Source organism: Neovison vison, chromosome 11 (assembly GCF_020171115.1).
Source record: "Neovison vison isolate M4711 chromosome 11, ASM_NN_V1, whole genome shotgun sequence".
NCBI lineage: Eukaryota > Metazoa > Chordata > Mammalia > Carnivora > Mustelidae > Neogale > Neogale vison.
The window spans coordinates 90,867,133-90,886,073 of NC_058101.1; the positions used below are offsets into that span (position 1 = coordinate 90,867,133).

At 34.6% G+C, this 18,941-nt stretch overlaps 1 protein-coding gene across 3 annotated transcripts in view; it reads right to left on the reverse strand.

The window, feature by feature from the left end:
• The window catches only part of USP53 (ubiquitin specific peptidase 53), a 67,509-nt gene that overhangs the window by 27,732 nt on the left and 20,836 nt on the right, over positions 1-18,941 (reverse strand). For 2 of the 3 annotated variants that reach the window (XM_044224103.1, XM_044224105.1), the window contains 7 exons: positions 12,986-13,078; positions 8,810-8,944; positions 5,659-5,772; positions 5,452-5,534; positions 2,712-2,817; positions 1,618-1,764; positions 684-833 (listed from right to left, as the gene is read on the reverse strand). In XM_044224103.1, the coding sequence (XP_044080038.1) occupies positions 684-833; positions 1,618-1,764; positions 2,712-2,817; positions 5,452-5,534; positions 5,659-5,772; positions 8,810-8,944; positions 12,986-13,078 (828 nt within the window). The remainder of the gene's footprint in view (positions 1-683; positions 834-1,617; positions 1,765-2,711; positions 2,818-5,451; positions 5,535-5,658; positions 5,773-8,809; positions 8,945-12,985; positions 13,079-18,941) is intronic. The other variant, XM_044224104.1, reaches the window with a different exon arrangement.

Sequence of the window (18,941 nt, forward strand, 5' to 3'; positions counted from 1 at the left end):
GGTGATTCTGATAAATAGTCCTTATTACAAACTATTATTCACTAGTTTTCTAGATATTATAATGTTTGAATAAGTTACTAACCAAAAGAAAAAGTAACCATACCTAATTCTGAATACCATATACAAAATCTAAAAAAGCAATCATAATAATTTAAAAAATAAGCAGATTTTCATCACTAATTATATAAAGCAATTGTGAATCATTCACAAAACAACTTTTTTATTATTCTGGAAAGGGACTGGTTTAAAAAGTGGCTTTAAAATAAACCAGATTTCATGGGCGCTTGGGTGGTTCAATGGGTTAGAGCCTCTGCCTTCAGTTCGGGTCATGATCCCAGTGTCCTGGCATAGAGGCCCACATCGGGCTCTCTGCTTGGCAGGGAGCCTGCTTTCCCTCCCATCTCTCTGCCTGCCTGTGATCTCTGTCTGTCAAATAAATAAATAAAATCTTTAAAATAAATAAAATAAAATAAACCAGATTTCAAAATTAATAAAAGGAAGTATGAACTTAACAATGCTATTATCATTAAGGTCATTTATTATTTTATATAAGAAATGTTTACATACAATCATTATTTTACATAATAATACTACATAATATACATTTTATATTATTATTTCATTTATTCCTAAAAAGTAGGAAGTCACAATAATTATCCTGGTTAGTGAAAGTGTCAACTTACCTCTTTCACATTTGCATCATCAAAAAATACCCATTTGGAACTCTTGGTATGAAAAGCAAAGGCACAATAATGTCGGCTGGTGTAGCAGATCATACCAACTAGATGAAGTTCACTATTTTTGGCATTTTCATCAGTAACTCTATAAAAAAGCTGTTCAAAAAAATAAAAATGTATATTTAATACTACATCTTTTTAAAAACAAGGAACAATAATTTGGTAAGTCAGGTATTTGACTATCTATGAAAAAATTTCTTATGCAAGCTTCCTTAATCCAATATTATATTAGTACAGAAGGTACCACTAAGATTGGACTGAACAGAATTATTATTAACTATTACTTACTATTAACTATAGCTATTAGCATTCCTCCAATAAAATGAATTCACTAACAATTTAATTCAGTAACTCAGTATCTTGACACTTTATATACATAAAACTGGAAATGTGAGGTATATTACACAATTCCCAATAATTTTTCATTGAATCACATATTTGAACATACATTAAACATATTTTCTGAAATTGTCTAAAAGTTTAACTATAATATAAACCAATCAAATATTAAGATGTTATAAACATATAGAGATCAGTGCTGTAGATGCCCCCAGGTGCCCCAACGGTAGATGATTTTTGACTCTTTACTTTGTATTTTGTCATTACCACACTCACACATACACACACACACACATCATTATCATCATTCTAGAGTGATACAAAACTAGAGCATGAGACAGTTTATAACTGAAAGTCATTCCCAGTCTATGCAAGAAAGGCATTCCAGTTAGCTCAATTTGATGAATTTTATCAGGATTATATCTGAATATTATTTCCTTTAAGAAAATTTAGTTTCAAAAACAAAGTGTGTTATAATATATGAATACGTTTTATAATAATTTAAAAACAGAAAGGAAGAGAATGAAAACAGCTGAGATACCCCAGGAAGATAAAGATGTGTTGCTAGATTCCGAACAACATCTTCGGTCAAGTCAGAATGTTCAGAATCCCATACTAAACCAATTGTAACAATCTCTGGGCAATTCATTAAAACACGGCGAATTTTTATTTTTTGGCCACAGTTACTCTAAAGAAAAACACAAAAGGCACATTTTGAAATTACTGAAATAGGTATACCAGAAGTAATACCTTACAGTTTGTATTAAACAGTAACAACCTTCACATATATCAGAAAATTCTTTGTTCAGAATACTAAAATTCACTTTTATCCAGCTATTTGCTTAATTATTGATTAAATCGTAAGTTTGTTTTAAATCAAAGTACTTTCCTTTGGTATTTTTTAAACCTGCTACAATAAGAATTCAATCTAAAAAAATGAGAAATAGAACACTGAGTTCATTAATAATATTACATTAGAAAAGAATGGTACCATTTGTAGTACTTATATGAAAATACAAAACTTTCTCTTTAGTCAAATGATAGATTTCAGAACTTAAAAAAAATAAACAGGAGGCACCTGGGTGACTCAATCAGTTAAGTGCCTGACTCTTGATTTCAACTCAGGTCATGATCTCAGGGTGGCTGAGATCAAGCCTCACCTAGGGCTCCAAGCTCAGCAGGGAGTCTGCTTAACATTCTCTCTCTCCCTCTCCTTCTACCCCTCTCCTCCAGCCCTGCTTGCATGCACACATGTGCCCTCTTTCTCTCAAAAAGAAAAAAAAAAAAAAATCAGCATACACTAACTTAAATCCTTCACGAAGAGGTTTTAAAGAAATAGTGCTGGGGGAACAGGTGGTGGGTATTATAGAGGGCACGGATTGAATGGAGCACTGGGTGTGGTGCAAAAATAATGAATACTGTTATGCTGAAAATAAATTTAAAAAAATTAAAAAAAAAAAAGAAATAGTGCTCAAACAGCTCACATGGTATAAAGAGTTGCCTAAAATAACACTGAAAAAATAAATTCTTAGAATCAAGCCCATGTATAGTTACTATTTACATGGTAATTTCTGAATATCTATTTTCAAATTTATAAACATAAAAGCACATTAATATTCTCCAAATTATACTTACAGGGCATTTCCTATAGTCATCAGTTGTATTTGCTGCTTGCAGCAATTCTGCAAACATTTCAGGCTTAAAACGTTCATGCCTTTCCATCATTCTTTCTACCTCGTTGCTACAAAACAAAGGAACAGTGTCAAATGTGTCCTTTGAACTTTTGAAAGATCTAACAAATTATGCATGAAGAATATTAAGTTATCAATATGGGTATTTTATATGTTAAAACAGGTTCTGTTTGAAAAATTAACCATAAAGTAAATTTTTGTAGAGTGAAAAATTATGAAATTCGGCAGGTTAACTTATGATGAAAAAAATTAGGTCAAGAACAAAATAACACTATATTTTACCATTGTTTGGAACTACATGAACCAGGTAGTAAGACGATCCTAGCTCTGTCTGGAGGTAGTTCTAAGTCAAATGTTTCTTTTACATTGTTATTTAACAAAAAGGGATTTGAGTTTAAATTTTGGCCTAACCAGAACAACAAATGTTGGAAAGGCTTCCCCTCTGGCCTAAAGTTCTCAGAAACAAAGTTACCATTTTCAGCTAACAGAAGGCTCCTTTGCTGATTAATGCAGAAGTCAAAACCAAAACTATTTAGGTCAGGCTTATGCCTTATGCTAACCATTTCATTACAGCCTAGGCAGGATATCTGTGCCACTTTTTGTTTAGTCCATTTTAGAATCAAATTTTTATATAGCAAGGTATTAAGTATCTTTAAACAACTATTTAAAGACTTCCAAAAAGATATGTCATATAAGTTCAAATATCCTTACTACTTTCCATTCTAGATGCTCTGGTTCTGCTTAGTGGTAATATTAACTGTCTTAGAGCTAGGTATATTTTACAGTTCCATGGTTTAATACACAGTATTCAATAACAACTAAAAGCACCTATTCTTCTAAAACACTTCACAAGTATATTAGAAAGCACTAAATCTGATAAGCTTGTTCAAACTGTACATTTAAAATGATGTTTTTGTTAACATTACAAGTAATGATTTATGTGAAGCCTGGAATTCTGTAATTGGTATTCAATACTTATTACCAATACAAAGGTGATTATAGTTGTCACTTAAACAACATGGGGTAAGGGGTGCCAACCCTCACACAATCCAAAATCTGCATATAACTTCTGACACCCCCCACAAAGTTAACTACTAATAGCCTACTATTAACTGGAAGCCTTACCAATAATAGTCAATTAACACACACTTCCTGTTATATGTATTATATACTATATTCTTACCAAAAATGCTGGAGAAAAAGAAATGTCATTAAGAAAATTATAAAGGGGGCACCTGGATGGCTCGGTCAATTGAGTGTCTACTAGATCTCAGCACAGGTCTTGAACTCAGGGTTATGAGATCAAGCCCTGCATTGGGCTCCACAAACAGTAGGGAGTCTGCCTGAGATTCTCTCTCTCCCTTTCCCTCTGGCCCTCCTTCTGCTTGCACATGCATGCTCTCTCTCTAAAATAAATAAATAAATCTTAAAAAAAAAAAAGGAAGAAAATCTAAGGAAAAGACAATACATTTACAGTACTGTACATTTATTATTGAGAAAAATCTGCATCTAAGTGGACCTGTGCAGTTCAAACCTGTGTTATTGAAGGGTCAACCATAATTAGAATTCAAAGCCTGGTTTCTTGCAATTGATGGTGTGGACCAGGGAGAGACTGATGGAGCTCCAACTCTTGTTACATAAGATACTGAATCAGAGCACTGTCATTTTATATAAGAGTTTCAGAGTAGAGTTAAAATTTTACGGTTTTTAATGTGTGGCCTATCCTTGTTCAAATGCCATCCTACTTTTCATACAAAGTGAAAAAAAATGAATCTATAATTGACTGAATTTTAGGGAATGGTTCCCTAAAACTATGCTCCCAAACTCTGGATATATTAAGAAACTAAACACACTCAAATAATCAAATTGTTATTATTCAATAATCTTCAAGAAATATTGTGTCATATCCAAAAACCCAAGAAGTTTAATAATATAATGAAACAAATAAGCACCTGATATTTATTTTGCACAATGATAAAAATATTGGTACCATTTAGTAACTGTTATACTAATGTACTGATAATGATTGATCCATGTGTTGTTTTTTATATCAAAATGCCTATAAATATTTATGATTTTATTCAATGTTCCTATTAAATATTTATATTTTCAAATATCTATTCAAAAGTGTTTAAACTACTCTTATTATGTAAAGTCTAGGGATCTTTTTGGATCCCAAACTCACTAATGTTTCATGAGCAGGAAAGGAGGGGACAGGCAAGCTGTCAAATTTTTATTTCAGGTGAATGTTGAGGCCTTACATGCAATAAATCTGATGGATAATTAATTTCACCTTTTTTTTCTTTTCTCCTTACCCTGGCTTCCATCACATGAAGGGACATGGAGCTAAAGGGAAACACTGTTACTACAAAGATAACACCTTAGCAAAAATGAAGAAATCACATGCAGCTCCATTTTACACTGAACTTGTTGTCATTTTAAGGTCTCCTTTGCAATTCCCAAAACTTGCTATAAACATAAAGAGATACAAATTTTGACTAATATTTGGAAATTTCATCAAGTATATGTTTTTAACCAAATCAGAAACAGCTAGCTGAGCTGGACATCACTCAGCACCTCTGATGGTTGAGTATTTTCAGGTCTAAGATAGCTGATATTCACATACATTATTGTTCTATAAAATAAATGCTCAATGTGGTAAACATGTTTTAATAGGCTCTCACCATAGGGCTGTTGTAGAAATGTACCGCACAAATTCTGTAAAAGGTAGAGGATCTGATGATGCTCCACAGCTGCGACACACACACTACAGGGAAGAACATATGTTTGATTGATCAACCATAAAACATAAATATAATATTATGTTACATATTATACATATATAAATGTATGCAAACAGAGTAACTAATGAAGTGGTTGAGCCATCTCACCTGTTCATACAGGGTCATAGCAAACTTCTGGTGAGTGATACAAGATTTAGAGGTACACATGTCTGCATCTCTGCTTGGCACTATATGGAAATGAATCCTCTCCAATATATTTTCCTAATTTAAAAAATTAAATGACAAATGAGTTGTGAAACTTACAGATGACACATACAGTATAGCTCTTTTAAACTTTACAAATTTAAGAATCTTTTTAAGGGGCTGCCTGAGTGGCTCAGTTGTTAAGCGTATGCCTCTGGCTCAGGTCATGATCCCAGGGTCCTGGGACCCTGCGCAGGGTCCTGCTCCCTGCTCGGCAGGAGGTCTGCTTCTCCCTCTCCCACTCCCCCTGCTTGTGTTCCCTTTCTGCCAAATAAATAAATAAAATCTTTAAAAAAAAAAAAAAGAATCTTTTAAAGATTTTTTCAAAGTGTTAAATTTAACAGTGTCATACATACTGTCAGCTTTTCAGCTTTCCTCTTTAATCAACCCTTCAAATGCTGTGCAATTACTCACATTTTGTAGCATTCGCTCTTAAAAAAATTTAATGAAAAAAACATTATAATATAACATCATTTTAGGGATGCCTGGGTGGCTCAGTTCATGATCCCAGCGTCCTGGGATCGAGTCCCACATCAGGCTCCTTGCTCGGCAGGGAGCCTGCTCCTCCCTCTGCCTCTGCCTGCCGTTCTGTCTGCCTGTGCTCGCTCTCTCTCCCTCTCTCTGACAAATAAATAAAATCTTTTAAAAAAAAGATTAAAAAAAAATAACATCATTTTAATAAATATTTTAAAAATCCTTTAAAATCAATTCATGGTAGCTGACATCTAGAATTTAATATTAGAAAACATAAGTTTCCTATGTTTTCAGCATTCTCACATTAAGAAAAGCAGTTATTCTTTCAAAAATCCTACCTGGAACATTTTTATAGTCTCTATAACTCACATTAAATAGCAATCATAAAGGTTTACAATACCTACACTAACATCCTAATGCAAGGAATCTGTCCGGCAAACAAATTTCATAGGAAATTTCAAATTTGTAATACAGATCAATAGGAGTATTTATTTCTTTAACAAGTAATCCTTCTTTTTGGATTGCAAAGCTTATCCAATGGATTTTTTTTTTTAAAGATTTCTTTTATTTATTTGACAGAGAGAAAGACAGCAAGATAGGGAACACAAGTAGGGGGAGTGGGAGAGGGAGGAAGGGGAGAAGCAGACTTTTCACAGATCAGAGAGCCCAACAGGAGGCTTGATCCCAGAACTCTGGGATCACAACCTGAGCTGAAGGCAAAGCCTTAATGACTGAGTCACCCAGGCACCCCTCCAATGGATTCTTTTAATTAGCTAACTTACCCGTCTTCTGCCCTAGGAAATCTAAAAGCATTCAATTATTTAAGCCTAAATTTCTAGATAGTCCACAATTTATCATATCACTTATTAGTATATTTCATTTAAATGAAAATAAACTACAAAGTTTGGTATTGTACAAAATATATTTATATTTTAAGTGACAGATCAATTAGGAACATGAGAAATATGAAAAACATATTTTATGACTATGTGTGCTGTTTTTAAAACATTTTAATCAACATGAAAAGTATGCTAAGCAGTGAATTAGTCAAAGAGCTTTGCATCTATCCAAGGAAACAGTAAAGATGATCATTAAGGAAATAACAACAGGGGCACCTGAGTAGCTCAGTCAGTTAAGTGGCCGATTCTTGGTATCAACTCAGGTTATGATCTCAGGGTCCTGGTATCAATCCCTGTTTCAAGCTCCACACTCAGCGGGGAGTCTGCTTATGGATTCTCTGCCCCTCACCCCCGCCTCAGCCTCTCCTCCCACTTGTGTGTGTGTGCAAGTGTGAGCACATACATGCACACATTCTCTCTCTCAAATAAATCCTTAAAAAAATGAGAATAACCTATAAAGGCCAATTGAATTCTACAGATAGTAAATTCTACAGAAATCCAGTGAATTTTCTTTTTAAAGATTTTATTTATTTATTTGACACTCAGAGATCACAAGTAGGCAGAGAGGCAGGCAGAGAGAGAGGAGGAAGCAGGCTCCCCGCTGAGCAGAGAGCGTGATGCGGGGCTCGATCCCATGACCCTGAGATCATGACCTGAGCCGAAGGCAGAGGCTTTAACCCACTGAGCCACTCAGGCACCCCAAAATCCAGTGAATTTAAAAGACATACTTTAGGAATAGAACAACCTACATTAGGAGGGAAAATTACAGGAGGAAATAAAGAGGTAAACTGGAGTTTAACTGTAAACGGCCTTAAATGTCAGAAGGGTCCAGACTGAAGTCACAAGCATATCTGAAGGGCAAAGATTAATCTGAAGAAAATTTTATTAATCTGTTGGCCACTAAAAAGCACTATAAGGGGATAGGCTGAAAGGATACAAGAAAGGAGGCTTAAATAATGCTGAGAGTAGGGGCCCAAACTATTAAGAAGTGGTGTCAGGAAAACGTGTCAAGGAAAACCTTAAAAGAGTTTCTGATGAAAGAATGAATAGAATTTTTAAATAGATATAAGACTATGAAAAAAAAAGTTTACCTCTTTATATGTAACATCTGCAACACTGACACATTTAATAATCAACACATATTTTAGAAGGTATGTATGGTTTAGTTACTATTCAAAGGAATGCTCTACTTATCAATATGGTGGTAAAACAGAGATTTGGAACATCAACCCCAGTAAATGATTCTCAATCCAGAGTGAGGTGTATAGCAGAACGGCTGCCCCTGATAGCTGCCCACCAAGCTCCTCTTCTCTCCCAAAGCGAATCATTGTATGTAACGAGAAATGCTACTGCTGGGAATGCATTGCTGCACATATCAACACTGCGGAGGCAGAATACGGACTTAAGTGACATAATTCATGTTTAATAAATTTTTTTTCTAATAAATAAATTTTAAAATATTCCAGGAGTCTAATAGTCAATAAAAATGACAGCAGCACAAATAACCAAAATCAAAAGTCATGAGATTTAAACTGAGCTCTGAAGGGCAGGTAAGACATGGATCCATTGAGCAGTTATGACTTGTTTCCATTGTTAGAAATTTGTTTCATTAACCTTGAAATTCGTATCATTTAAGGAAAACAAGCTACTGTCCTGATTTAAGGATTATCCAAAATACTTACAAAGCACTCTGCAGCATCATCCATAAGGCCCAACTGAAATCGCTGCTCATCTTTGAAGCTCTCTGCTAGAGCGTGCCTTATGTTATCCGAGGGAAGTGCTTTTTCTCGACTGTGCTGAAACTGTGCAAATATATTCTGGGGACCAACAAGTACATCAGTAAGTATAAAGCCAACCACTAAAGAAACATGTCAGTAACTTCATTATAACACAGTGAAACTTACAGCTATGCCCAGAAACTAGTAGTCTTTTGCTCTAAAATTCCATATAAAGATTATCTGTCTCAGTAATGTACAGAAATGGTTGCCCCAGCCTTGAAATCAAATGATAGTGTGCACAGAATTCTCAGTTCCCATCCTCGAGGTTTCTAATTGAGTATGCTGAAGTGAGGACAATTTTTAACTGTTCCCCAGCTTATTCTGATCTAAACTGTTTAAGGAAGAGTTCTGAGATAAGTTGCTCTAAGTATGCTATAAGGAATTAAAATTATGTTAACCAAAAATAAATACATAATCACATAAAAATTAGTAGGAACTCACTAGTCTTTTAAAAAAAAGTAGCTTGGGGCACCTGGATGGCTCAGTTGGTTAAGCATCTGCCCATCTGCCTTCAGCTCAGGTCATGATCTCGCGGTTCTGGGATTGAACCTGGCATCAGGCAGGAGTCTGCTTCTCCCTCTCCCACTGCCCCTCCCCTGATTCCTTCTCTCTCTCTCTCAAATAAATAAATAAAATCTTAAAAACAAAAAACATAGCTTAAATGAACTTTAATAATTTTTTTCTTCCTAAATAAACCCGAGAAAATGACAAACCCTGGTTTAAAAATAAACAGACATCAAATAACTTCAATACAATTAAAATTTCCCACTATTTAAATTTGCCTCTAAAAACTGACAGTCTACAATTTGCATGAAGTCAGAAAAGATGAAGCCACCCAGGCATCCCTGACTTATAATTTCTGAAGAAAATTTTTTTTTCAAATTATCAGTTTTCCTCACTTAGAGCATTATTTCGAACCCAAGCCTAAGAAATACTGGAAACACTCAAGAATATGTGATTATAGGTGTTAATCTGGTTTTTCATTTTCCTTATTGAATTCAAATAAGATAAACTTTTTAATAAGTTCCAGTTTTATGACAATCATCTTAGGTGGGGGAAAGTGGGGAGGGGGAGGAGGTTTTCAGTGACAACCTACCAAATAAGGATTGGCCATATTAAATTCTTAATTAGCCTAAGGGGTATGTCACCTCAAAAACATTTTTTTTCCTCAGGTCAATATATGGTAGGGTAGGAAAACATTTTAAAAATCTGTTTCACTACTTCCAAAAAATGTACTTTATAAATAAATAAAAAATTGAAGAATAATGATGCTAAATGATATTAGATTTCCAGATCTATAATTTTCTAATTACAAAATGAAAAAATAAAAAAATATTTTCAGATGTCATTGGTTATTCAGGTAATTAACTTACAAGATAATGCTTGAAATATTAATCCTATGCCTGAATGTCACTCATTTGTTATCTGTTTTCTGTTTAGTATAAGTGAGGCAACTTCACTAGAAAACAGAAAAACCCTGCCCTCATGGGGCACACACTCTAGTTATAGTAAGGAGAAAGTAAGTAATTATATAGTATGTCAGTCTGTGACAAAATAGAGAAAAATAAAGAAATAAAATACAAGAGAGAAAAATAAAGTATTATAAATAGAAATAGAGATACTGAGAGTAGGAAGAGGTTAACTATTACCTAGGGTAGTCAGGGAAGGCCTTACTGATGTCCTCATTTGAAGATTGGCATAAAGGAAACAGGGTGTTAGCCACAAAAACATCTAGAAGAAAAGCACTGTAGACAAAAGGAATAATAACGAAAATAGTCAGAGATGGAAGCCAGCTCTGAGAAACTGCAAGAGGCAGCTAGTCTGGCTAAAGTGCCGTATCTGAGACAGTGTGAGAGAGAGCGAGAGAGATAATGTTTTGGGCTAGTGGGGAGGCAGGCAGGTGATTGTGTAAGGCTATGAAAGATTCAGGCTAGAAATTTTAACTATACTCATTTTACAACTGGACAAAATATTCAAAATTGACTGTCGTGTAAATAAAATGTGATACTGTAATCTGATCTAAGTTCATTCTTCATCCCCTAACAATAACCCTATTTTGCCAGTTTCTAAAAAAGAGAATATAAAATTGCCTTCTTTGGTGATTTATATTCAGGAGTATAAATCAAAATAAAGCAGGAAAATGGCACTTTATTTTCTTGCATGTATATGTGTGTGTAAGAGTATTCAAGAATGTAAAAGAATGAAATATTTATCTCTGAAATATGTTAATAAAATTTTAAATTCTTGGGCAAATTTCAACGACATAAATGAGATGCTAATCGATACATGACTCCCTGTTTCTGCCTTTGCCTCTCTTCTATTTATTCCCATCCAAGTAGCCAAAGAGATCTAGTCCAAACATTCTATCTAGTTAAAACAGATTATATCACTCTTCCACTCAAAACAATCCAGAGACTTCCTAAATTACTCAGGAGAAAAAGCCAAGTTCCTAACAAAGGTCTAGAAGGTACTACACAATACGGACTCCTGTTCCAGTTATTTATTGCTCCATAACAAACCATTGTAAAACTAAGTTACTAAAAATAACATTTACTATGATTACAAATCATTAATTTTGGTAAGGACAACTCAACTCTGCTCCATTAATTTTGGTAAATACAACTCGATACTGGGACCTAGAACAACCAGAAGGTTGCTCACTTACACTGAACAGTTGATGCTGGTTGTTAACGCTGCCTGTCCACTTAGACTTCTGGTTTAGTTGCGGCTAACTTGGCTTCCTCACTTCAAGACAGCTCACTCCCAAGAATGACAGCCCAAAAGACAGAGCCAGATGGAAATTTTATCACCTTTTCAAATGTCTGCTGTGTCATTTCTGCCATTCTATTTGGTGGTAATGAATCCTTAAGGCCTGTCCATATTCAAAGAATAGACTCCACTTTTTGATAAAAAGGGTGCAGAAGAGAGGCACGTGGGTTGCTCAGTTGGTTAGGTGTCCAACTCTAGATTTCAGCTCAGGTCATGAGCTCAGGGCTCTGAAATCAAGCCGCATGTCGGGCTCCATCTTGGGCATGAAAACCTGTCTAGGATTCTCTCTCCCTCTCTCTCTCTGCCCCTCTCCTGCTCATGCTCTCTCTTTCTTAAAAAAACAAAGCACAACAAAACAAAACTGCAAAGAATGTGCAGACATGTTTTATTTTATTTTTAAAGATTTTATCTATCTATTTATTTATTTATTTTGAACTCACGGGAGTTGGGGGGGAGGGAGAATGGAAGAGAAAAAAACCTTAAGCAGCAGCCTGCTGAGCACGGAGCCCAAGGTGAAGCTCCTCGATGTCAAGACACTGAGATCATGACCCCAGCCAAAAGTAAGTGTGACACTTACCCAACTGAATCACCCACACACCCCTGCAGACAGGTTTTAAATAACCACAACTCACCTTACTTCTGAGCTCCCTCTTATCAGTCTTCCCCTTACTCATAAAGCTTCTGACACCCGGGTTTCCCTGAATGTGTCACGTACACTCGCCTCAGGGTCTTTGCAATTACTGTTTCCCTGCTTGCCTGGAATGCTTCACTCTATCATCTTTTCCAAGTAATGGTTTAAACTTTCCCAGTGAGGCTTTCCTGACTATTCAACATACTCTATTATTCCCTTTCCCTGATTTATTTTTCCCCCTTTGTAGTTACTACCATCTAACACACTTTATATTTGGCTTACTTGTTTTCTCCTCCCCTATAAGAATATCAGATCCATGAGAACAGTTTTTATCACCTTGTTCACTGCTATATCATCAGTAACCAAAGCAGTGCACAAAATTCAGCAGTAGTTCAAAATCCATTTCATAAAATGAAAAAAGAATTGTTCCAAAATGAAAAATGTAATATTCTTAATGTTTTTATACTACTTAGAATATTAATTTTAACTTTCTTTACATAAGAGTGGGAAAAAAAAATCCATACACTTGAATAAATCAACTTTAAGAATTCACCTTCAAAGCTCTAAGTCACTTGACAATGAACTTTAATTTCAAGTAAACTGACCAAATTAACTATCAAATAAAATTAAATTTTTGGCAAAACAATTAATAGTAATTTTCCATAATATTAAAAGGTTACCTTCAATGCACAAAATATGCAGGCATCTCCCTGACAAACATGTCCAGTTAGAACCCGCAAGCTTCTTCGGAATATATCCAATTGCCACAAAACCTAAAAAATTATAAGAAAGAAACAGTGAAGAAAGAAATACAGTAAGATTTTTTTTCCCTGTGATAAAAGACAGATTTGACTTAGACTGCAGAAGGCTAACAACTTATTTTAATCTCTTGTGCACAATCAGACATATATAAGCACTGAAACAACAACTATGAAACTGCTATACACATGCAATGAATAATAAAAGAGGGATTTAGAAGGTATTCCTATTGATTGACATGTCAAAACTGACAGGCAGAGAGTTAAGAAAAAACTAATTCCTCAGTTAAGGATTTTATATGAACAGGAAACATGGGATACTGAATGGAGGTCTTGGCAGTGACATGAAAGAGGAAGTGATTATAATACTTGGAACAGACTGAACTTTAGGAAGGAAATATAATTGGAGTTGAAAGCCAGGGTGTATCAAATAAGGGTCAGTAAGGAACCGCCAGAAAAAAGGGTAAGCAGAGGCTTGTGGTCTTGTGTATTGAATGACAAGGCGGCCAGCTGTGTGGTAACAGGGGGACAGTACAGTAAAAAGCATCAGTTAAGGAATAATATGAATATAATTTGCTGCAATTATCCATTCATCATTTGCTACTAAAAGAAAAAAGCAAACAAAAAACACTAAGTGTTTAAATAAAGTCCGTCCAGTATTTAAAATCTAAAAAAATCTGAAAACTATAAAGTGAGGATAACTCTGCCTGCCTCATGGTGTTCTTGTAGGGATTAAACAATATGTACTACTATATAAAATGCTTAGAGGCGTGCCCAGTACATAACTGGAATGCAATGAACGCCAGCTGCTATTTGTTGCCGTAATTACTATTACAACAAACAGACTTCCAAGTCTCCCTATATCTTTCAGTCATTTCGGGAAATAATAGAACTTAGAAAATCTATTCATGATCTCTCATTTCTCCCAACTAGAAACATAGACTAAGAAAAACAAATGATTTTAACAGATACCCTATATTTTCAATTACTCAATAACTAACGGCCATTTCAGAATTTCCCTTTGAGAGTTGCTTTTCCTTAAAGAAAACTAACAGGATCAATTTATCTATTACAAATAATTCAGTGTTTTTGCAAAACACTTGAAAATGTCTAATAATTCTCTTGCATATCATACATAACTGATCACACCATAAAATATGTGACACTGGAATTCATTCATCTGTTAAGATGAAGACCAGGACAGCACAACCTGGGGAAGTAGCATAGCACTGTGCTTAGTAATACAACATTTAAAGGCCAACTACCTGGGTATTAATTCTCGATTTATTGCTTATCAGCTCTTGGGTTGACTTGAGCAAGATATTTTCTAAAACTCAATTTTCTCATCAGTAAAACGAAGATTAAAGCAGTACTTACCCCTTTGGATTGCTGTAAGAATTAGATTAGAGAGAACATATAGTGTTCAGGTAAGTACCAACACAAGTAAGAACACAATAAATGCTAGTTATTAAAGATTATAGCTTTGCTTTTTAACTTAGAGAATTTAAAACCACATCAAGTGTCATAACTACTTAATTATAGTTATGTCAGATAAAATTCTGAAATATTCAGAATATTTTAAAATTAATATTTAAAAGAGAATACCCCCCATAATCTGTTTATAAGGCCAGTGAAGTATCTCTTCAAATGTAACTGGAATGTTTTCTGAATTAGCAAAATGTTTAAGTTATACTGGATTCAAACTACAGAAAAAATAATATTTATGTAACTTTTCTATACATTATTTAGTATAATAGTTTATCCTCTCTTTTGACAAATCCATATCAAAAGTTATTCTAATTGTTAATTTTCATCCTACTTCATTTTAAAATATTGATTATAAACAACCAATGGGTAGACAAACAAACTGAAAAAAAAAGTTAAGTAAAATCTTGCCATTTGCACCAACATGGATGGACTAGAGGACATAATGCCAAGTGAAATAGGTCAGTCAAAGAAAGACAAATATCATATGATTTTACTTATATATGGAATTTAGGAAACAAAAATGCACAAACAAGGAAAAAAAGAGCCAAACTAAAAAAATTAAAAAAAAAAAGAAGGACTCTTAAATAGTCTGGAGGATGGGTGAAAAAGATAAAGGGGAAGAGTCCTCTTATCCTGATGAACACTGAGAACTGTGTAGAACCGGTGAATCACTATATTGTACACCTGAAACTAATATAACACTGCATGTTATGCACTTGAATAACAAAAAGACAAGGAGTAAAAAGTGCTTAGAAATGTGAAGTTGGGGGCGCCTGGGTGGCTCAGTGGGTTGAGCTGCTGCCTTCGGCTCCGGTCATGATCCCAGAGTCCTGGGATCAAGCCCTACATCGGGCTCTCTGCTCAGCGGGGAGCCTGCTTCCTCCATCTGCCTCTCTGCCTACTTGTGGTCTCTGTCTGTTAAATAAATAAATTTTTTAAAAAAGAAAGGAAGAAAGAAACGTGAAGGTGTGTGTGTGTGTGGGGGGGACCCTTGGGATAAAAGAAAATGGAAATACAACTTTCCAAAATCTGTAGGATGCAGCAAAAGCAGCTCTGAGAAGGAAGTTCATGGCAATATAGGCCTACCTCAAGAAACAAAAAAAGTCCAAATAAACAAACTAACTTTACATGTAAAGACTCTAGAAAAGAAGAACAAAGCCCAAAGTTAGTAGAAGGAAGGAAATAATAAAGGTCAGAGTAAAAATAAATGACAGACTTAAAAAAAAGAAAATTAGAAATAATAGTGAAACTAAAAGCTGGTTCGTTAAAAAGATAAAATCAATAAACTTCTCACCAATAAACTATCTCACCAGATTCATCAGGAAAAAAAGAGAGTCCAAATAGACAAAACCAGAAATGCAGGAGATGTTACAACTGACACCATATAAATACTAAGAATCTTAAGAGACCACTATAAATGATAGGCCAACAAACTGAAAAACCTAGAAAAAAATGGATAAATTCCTAGAAAAAAACACAACTTTCTAAGACCAAATCACAAAGAAAAAGGAAATCTGAACAGAATGATTACAAGTAATGAAATTGAATCAGTAATTTAAAAACTTCCCCCAAACAAAAGTCCAGGATCAGACAGTTTCACAGATGAATTCTACTAATCATTTAAAGAGTTGGTAATTATCCTTCTCAAATTACTCCAAAAAAGTTAAAGAGGAAGAAACACTTTCAAACTCCTTTTACAGGGCCAACATTACCCTGATATCAAAAACAGGAAAGGAAAGGGAAAAGGGAAGGAAAAGAGAACAAAAGAGAGGAGAGGAGAAGAGAGGAGGGAGACAGAAGGAGGGAGGGAGAGAGAAAGAAAGAGAGACTATACAGACCAATATCCCCAATGAACACAGATATAAAAATCCTCAACAAAATATTAGCAAATGAAATTCAATAGTATATGAAGAGGATCAGATGCCATTATCAAGTGAGATTTGTTCCAGGGATGCAAGGTAGCTCAACATCTGTAAATCAATTACCATATTACACCACATTACAAATCAAAGAATAAAAATCACATAATGATCTTTAGTGATCTTTATACAGAATCAGGATTTGATAAAAATTCAACATCATTTATGAGAAAAACTCTCAATAAAGTGATTATAAAAGAAACATCCTCAACATAATAAAGGTCACAATAAGCCCACAGCTAATATTATACTCAACAGTGAAAGGCTGAAAGCTTTTCCTCTAAAATCAGAAACAAAAGTACTCACTCTCCTGTTATTCAAGAAGTGCTAGCCACAGCAATTAGGCAAGAAAAAGAAATAAAAGGTATCTAAGTGGAAAAAAGTAAAACTATCACTATTTGCAGATAACATGATACTGTATATAGAAAACCCTAAAGACTCCACCAAAAAACTATTAGGATGAATTCTGTAGTTGCAGAATACAAAATTAACACACAGAAATCAGTTGTGTTTTATACTAATAATGAGGTATCAGAAAGAGAAATTAAGAAAATAATCCCATTTACAATTAGATCAAAAAGAATAAAATACCTAGGAATAAACTCAACAAAGGAGGTGAAAGACCTGTACAGGCATACCTCTGAGATATTGCAGGTTTAACTTCAGACCATTCTAATAAAGCTAATATTGCAATAAGTCAGTCACATAAACTTATAAAGTTATGTTTACACTATACTGTTGTCTATTAACCGTGCAATAGCATTGTGTCTAGAAAACAATGTACATACCTTAATTTAAAAATATTTTATTGCTAAAAATGTTAACCATCACCTGAGCTTTCAGAGAGTTGTAATCATTCTGTTGGCAGAGAGTCCTGCCTTGATATGATAGCTTAATGACTGATCAGGGTGGTGGATGTGGAAAACTGGAGTGGCTATCATAATTTCTTGAAATAAGACAATAATGAAGTTTGCCATAGCAATTCATTCTTCCTTTCACCAACTACTTTTACATAGCATGCAATGCTGTTTGATAGAATTTTACCCACAGAACTTTCAAAATTGGACTCAATCCTCTCAACTCTGCAGCTGCATTATCAACTAAGTTTTTGTAATATTCTAAATGCTTTGTTGTCATTTCAACAATGCACACAGCATCTTCACAAGGGTAGATTCCATCTCAAGAAACCACTTTCTTGGCTCATCCATTAAGATGTTCTTACCCATTAAAATTTCATCATGAGATTGCAGCAATTCAGTCACATCTTCAGGCTCTACTTCTAATTCCAGTTTTCATACTTTTTCCACCATATCTGCAGTTACTTCCTCTACTTAAGTCTTAAACCCCTCAAAGTCATCCATGAAGTTTGGAATTGACTTATTCCAAATTCCTATCAATGTTGATATTTTGACCTCTTCCCATGAGTCACTGAGTGTTTCTAGTAACATCTAGATTCAGTCTTCAACAACGTTTTCAATTTACTCTGTCCAGATCCATCAGAGACATCACTACTTATGGAAGCTACAGTCTTATGAAAACTACAGCTATATGTAATTTCTTAAATAACAAGACTTCAAAGTGAAAATTACTCCTTGATCCATGAGCTGCAGAATGGGTATAATGTTAATAGGCATTAAAAACAACATTACTTTCATTGTCCATCTCCATCACAGCTGTTGGGCGACCAGGTACATTGTCAAAGAGCAGTAATATTCTGAGAGAATTCTTTTTTCTGAACAGTATATCTCATCAGCAGGATGATTCAGTAAACCATGTTGTAAACAATGTGTTGTCATCCAGGCTTTGTTGTTACATTTATAGAGCATGGACAGAGTAGATTAAGAATAATTTTTAAAGGCCCTAGAAATTTCAAAATGGCAAATAAGTACTGGCTTCAATTTAAAGTCACCACCTATATTAAACCTTAACAAGAGAGCCTGCCTGTCCTTTGGATCTTTGAAGTCAGGCATTGACTTCTCCTCTCTAGCTATGAAAGTCCTAAACGGTATCGTCTTTCAATAGAAGGCTGTTTTGTCTACTTGAAAAATCTGTTGTTCAGTGTACCTAGCTTCATGAATTATCTTAGCTAGATCTTCTGGATGGCTTTTTGCAGCTTCTGTATCAGCACTTTCCTTAAATCTCATGAACTAGCCTCTGCTAGCTTCGAACCTCTCTTCTGCAGCTTCCTTGCCTGTCTCAGACCTCACAGAATTGAAAAGAGTGAGGGGCTTGCTCTGGATTAGGCTTTGACTTAAGGGAATGACATGGATGGTTTGATCTTCTATCCAGACCACTAAAACTTCTTCCATAGCAGGAAGAAGGCTGTTTCACTTTCTTATCATTTGTGTTTTCCCTGGAGTAGAACTTTTCATTTCCTTTAAGAACTTTTTCTTTGTATTCACAACTTGGCTAACTGTTTGGTACAAGAAGCCTCACTTTCAGCCTATCTCAATTTTGGTATGTCTTCTTCA